The sequence below is a fragment of the Simochromis diagramma genome, unplaced genomic scaffold (genome assembly GCF_900408965.1).
Source record: "Simochromis diagramma unplaced genomic scaffold, fSimDia1.1 OVJJ01000649.1, whole genome shotgun sequence".
NCBI classification, from domain to species: Eukaryota; Metazoa; Chordata; class Actinopteri; order Cichliformes; family Cichlidae; genus Simochromis; species Simochromis diagramma.
Window position 1 is genome coordinate 334,897 of NW_024387444.1, and position 5,350 is coordinate 340,246.

The 5,350-nt window shown below is 43.8% G+C and overlaps 1 protein-coding gene across 1 annotated transcript; it reads left to right on the forward strand.

Annotated features, from left to right (window-relative positions):
• The first annotated feature begins 2,910 nt into the window (after nucleotides 1-2,910).
• On the forward strand, nucleotides 2,911-4,894 carry foxd3 (forkhead box D3). The gene has a single exon (XM_040013615.1). The coding sequence runs from the start codon at nucleotides 3,338-3,340 to the stop codon at nucleotides 4,529-4,531; it is 1,194 nt and encodes a 397-aa protein (XP_039869549.1). The 5' UTR covers nucleotides 2,911-3,337; the 3' UTR covers nucleotides 4,532-4,894.
• The last annotated feature ends 456 nt before the right edge of the window (nucleotides 4,895-5,350 follow it).

The following is a 5,350-nucleotide window of genomic DNA, read 5'->3' on the forward strand; positions in this document are numbered from 1 at the left end:
AAAATTAAAAATATAATACGGCCATACTTTTAAATATTTATATTAATACATTTATAAAAACATATAATTTGTATATATTTATACAACTTACAAATACTTTGTATACCAGAAAATTACAACTATTTTAAAAATAATTCACCCCTTCATTATTATTATTAGTAGTAGTAGTAGTATTAGTATTATCACAAAATACGCATGCTGTCCAATCTGGTAGACTAAATAAAAATAAATTATAAGTCACATATCTTCACCTTTTCTTTTCCCTCGCCACCAAATTTTGATAATAAGCGTCTCCTGTCACCTTTATTCATTCAGACAAAATCAGCTCTGTAGCAGTCTGAGGCATTAGCCTCGCCAGAGTGTCTCTGAGCAACGCACTCGTCCAACCTCCCAGCTTCTGCAGGTGACCTCTGAACCCAGGGACAGACGCACGAGGACGGGGCAGAAAGCAGAAATCGCGGGAGCATAATGCCTTATTATGATGACAATTATTTGTTCGGTGACCTTGCTGGTACAGCGTGCACTCATCACATGTGCTGGCTCTTTCCTCTCCATCACCTGTGCTGCCTCAACCGCCGCCTCTTCTGCTTCTGCTGCTCCACCGCCATCTCCTCTTCCCACCTCCACCCAGCCACCCCCACACTCCTGCTTGCACTCGTTGGTTTCATGCAGGAACGAGATGGCTTATTACACTAAAAGGTTTTGTCGCGCTAAGCCGTGCATGCGTGCTTAAAACGTACTTTTCATTAACAAACTGCGGAGGTATAAAAGCGGATTTATGAGGCTTCAAAAGATCACAGGAAGGACGGGTTTGAAACCCCCTCTCGGTGCTTTTGCAGTCAGGTTATATCAGCAGTTACGCCGCCTTTCACACAACACTGCAACTCCGGGATTTTTTATTTCTAATAAAGGCTTGCTGCACCTGCCTTTCCTAAAAGAGGGGGGTTGGGAAAGCTGTTCTGCGATCATCTGATTCTTTAAAGTAAAACAAAAAATATAAGAAAACTGTAAAAATAAATAAATAAATAAAATCAAACATCTGCTATACCCACGTGTCTCTTATTTTGCTCCTGTAAAAGATTTCTTCCGTAAGAAGACAAAGAAAAGGAGGATTCTTGATTGGGCCCAACATGAGTTATTCTGCTGTTAAACGCCCGAATGTAAAGAAAGAAAGAAAAGAACGAACTTTGATGGAGAAAGTTTTCCTTTTAAAAAGACAAAAAATATATTGAAAAAAATCTGTCAATTAAAACGCAACCATATATCTTTTAAAAAATTGTTTTTAATCTGACAAATCCACAAAGCAAATAAGCGATTCCTTAAATACACTCTCGCCGCGCGGATGAACAGGATGAAAGTTGACGCGAGCCTCTGGATTCATCTCCTAAGTAGCCCCGGTATTGACGGACCTCGAGATCGCGCGGGTCATCGAGAGATTAACGCGGAGCCAGTCCGATCGGAATCCACGATTCCGTCCTTTTGACCCGAACACACACGCATTATTAATGATAGTGTTTTAATTTAATCCCACTTTTAGCTTCGCCAGCTCAGGTGCCGGTGAAGAGGCGCTGTGAACTGCAGAAGGCACTTAAGGGATCAAATTTTCCCCCAAATTATACAAATTAAGTACAATAATAATAATAATAATAATAATAATAATAATAATAATAATAATAATAATAATAATAATAATAATAATTCAGTGTTGTATCGTTAATTTTATTTGAATAAAGTCCTGACATTAAGTACCTGGCTCGTGCTGATTTTTAGGTATTTCCTCCTGAGAGGTTCCAGAAACCGGGTGTACGTTCAAGGCGCCTATGTCAAGCTCGAAAATGTCTAAATTGCTGTTTTTATTTTAACACACAAACGTTTGACTAACGGCTTAAATACAGCAGCTCGTGCTTTCCAATCAGTCCTCCCAGATTTTCGCACGCGACGCAGGAAGCCTTGTGTAAAGGACCTGACGTGCCCCCTCTGTCAGAGCTCAGCCTGCACCGCTCACCTTCACGCTTTTGTGAATAAACGTTCTCTTTGCACTCACCCGCTGCCCGCATTTCCTACTTTTTTTTTCAAATGCAAAAACTCGGGGTTACTCGGACACGGGGGGGGGGGGGGGGGGGGGGGGGGGGGGTCGTTAGCACCTCTTCCAAACTCTGAAGGAAATTCTGCATTCGTCCCATTCATCGTCGCTGGTGCCGCTTCTTCAATATTCTTCCCACCTCGGCTAAATCCTGCGGGAATAAATAGACTGGAATTCATGCTTTGCATTCGCTGCTTGGATTTACGCGACCGGGCTTTAAAGCTGGGAGCACCGAGGCATGCAATTCCAGCACCGAATGAACAGAGCAAGCAAAAATATCAATAATAAAAAACATGTCTAAGGTATCCATTCACGGAGAGTTACATGCACGGACTCTACGCTAAAATAAAGTGTGGGGATTAAAAATAAACTACGCATGCACAATTAAACAGTTTCTATAAATATATATAGAAGTCAATGCATTCATGAACTTGAAGGAAGATTCCGTTAACTTAGCTGTTGTCGTTTTCATTCTGCAGCTGTCAGCAGAGTTCGCGTTAGCAAAGTTAAAGCTTTGGTTTGTTTTTTAACGCGGTCACATTATTGCGCGTCAGATCTTTCAATCACGCGAGCCAATTTTCTCCCCCTCCTCCTCTTCCTCCTCCCTCTGCCACCGTTAAATGGTCTATGACGGACGAACACAAAAATAAGCGGAAAGCAGCACTGCTGATGTCCCATTGTTGACAAATCCATGAAACAACTCCAGTTTGCATGGTTTAACAGAGAGGAGAGGAGAGGTGGGTGGAGGGAGGAGAGGAGAGTGGAGAGAGGACAGGGGGGCGTCTGTCGTCACCAAACCACGTGTCCAGCGGTGATAGTATATCTTATAGTGGGGAGGGAAAGTAATCTATCAGACAGTCTTGTTAAAAGCCCCGGCCTTTTTAAGAGCAGCATGTGTCATCTCGGCTCGGTTCTCCAAATATCGCTCGTCCAGGAAATCTAAGCACCGAGAAGGGACGTCGGAGCGCAAAAGTCGCGCTGTCTGCAAAACAACTTCGAGGCGAGACACGCTGCTCCGCGGGCCTGCTCACTGACCGAGTGGAGAAATATTTGTAGAAGTTTGAAGTTCCTTGTCGGCTGGACTGGCAGGCGTCCGGTTCGATCACATTTAGATTTTTGGGGAGGGGAAAGCATCCGATCTGTTGACAACCAGCAGCGCGAGCGCACTGATCGCGCGGCTGCTCTGTCTTTTTCGGCTGCAGTGAGACTTTTTTAATAATAAAAAAAAATAAAACGGTGTCAGTAAGACGTGAGATGACCCTGTCTGGAGGCAGCGAACGAGCCAGCGACATGTCCGGCCAAACTGTGCTCACAGCCGAGGACGTGGATATTGACGTAGTGGGCGAGGGAGATGAGGAGGGCATGGAGAGGGTGGACAGCGACTGCGACAGCCCAGGAGACGGCATCTTGCACGACCTCCGGGGGGAAACAGGAGACGAGGAGGTGGAAGACGAGATCGAGGTGGAGAAAGAGGAGATGAGGTCCGGGGTAGGGAGTCCGTGCTGCGAGAGCGCCGGGGAGGCAGAATCGGGCACCGGAAAAGGAGAGGGTCACGACCAGAGCGCAGCGCCAGGTGCGATCCAGAAGCCCAAGAGTAGCCTGGTAAAGCCGCCTTACTCCTACATCGCACTCATCACCATGGCTATCCTGCAGAGCCCGCAGAAAAAGCTCACCCTCAGCGGGATCTGCGAGTTCATCAGCAACCGCTTCCCTTATTACCGTGAGAAGTTCCCGGCGTGGCAAAACTCCATCCGTCACAACTTGTCTCTCAACGACTGCTTCATAAAAATCCCCCGGGAACCTGGTAACCCCGGCAAGGGCAACTACTGGACCATGGACCCCGCTTCAGAGGACATGTTCGACAACGGCAGCTTCCTCAGGAGGAGGAAAAGGTTCAAGAGAGTTCAGCCAGATGTGCTCAGGGACCAGACTGCTCTCATGATGCAAAGTTTCGGGGCGTACAGTCTTGGAGGGCCCTACGGGAGACACTACGGTATCCACCCGGCGGCGTATTCCCATCCGGCTGCTTTGCAGTACCCGTACATCCCCCCTGTAGGTCCCATGCTGCCCCCGGGCGTCCCTCTCCTGCCCTCGGCGGAGCTAAACAGAAAAGCGTTCAACTCTCAGCTCAGCCCGAGCCTTCAGCTTCAACTCAGTAGTCTCAGCACGGCGTCTATGATCAAATCAGAGCCTTCAAACAGACCTTCATTCAGTATAGAAAATATAATCGGGGTGTCCAGTGCCTCCTCTTCCTCGCCGGGCGCAGCTCAGGCTTTCCTGCGGCCTCCTGTGACCGTCCAGTCGGCCCTGCTGAGCGCGCAGTCCCTCTCTCTGACACGGACCTCAGCCGCTATCGCGCCCATCCTCAGTGTACCTTCAAATATTATTTCTGGACACGTTTTACCCTCAGCGACGGCGGCGGCAGTGTCCAAATGGCCTTCACAATGACTTCAAACCGAAGAGAAAGCAAACTCTTATTTTTATATAGAGACATTATTACTGGGAAGTGTGAAAAGCACAAATTTATAGGCAGCACTGGACTGTAAAGCTATGTAAAGACTGTTGAAAAACAGAGAACAAAAAACGAAAAAGAAGATTTTTTTCTGTACAGGTAATATTTGTAAATATTTGTATAAAAAAAGACAAATGATTTTGCCAGTTTGACTTTTACCTGTTCCTTTCTCCCCTTTGTTCCTGTTTGAGATCTGTGGTAATTATTTTACGTTTTTTTTTCTCCTTTCTTTTTGTAACAGAAGCTCAACTGGACATAGTTACTTTGGCTTCTTTTTCATACAAGACACAAAACCTCTGGAAAAAAAGAGACTGTTTATAATAATAATTTTAAAAAAATACAAATATATGTAATTCTATGTAGCTATATTGTGTTGTAAACTGAATTTATTTGTAAATAAATCTAAGAAAGAATTAAAAATCAATTTTCATTATTAACATTCTTAACATTTTTGACACGTGATTTGAGAAAAAAAAATCGCATTATTTCAAGGGAACATTTTTCACGGTTAAAAAAAAATACATTTAATTTGAATAACTTTACAGTTCGTGTAAAGCATACATTATTAATATTCCTACATAAAAAAAATCGAAGCTGTCTTATTTTGTTGTCTGTTTTCAGGCTTAAAAATATCGAATATATGAAATATTAATAATAATAATAATAATAATATATAACATATATGTTTTTAACATTACTTTCAATTTTTCATTTTAACAGCATAATTCAAAGTATTTCATTATTTAGAAATTGAA

What these genes read in the sequence shown, in the direction of transcription:
- foxd3 (XM_040013615.1), top strand. Translation starts at nt 3,338, where the DNA reads ATGACCCTGTCTGGAGGCAGCGAACGAGCCAGCGACATGTCCGGCCAA.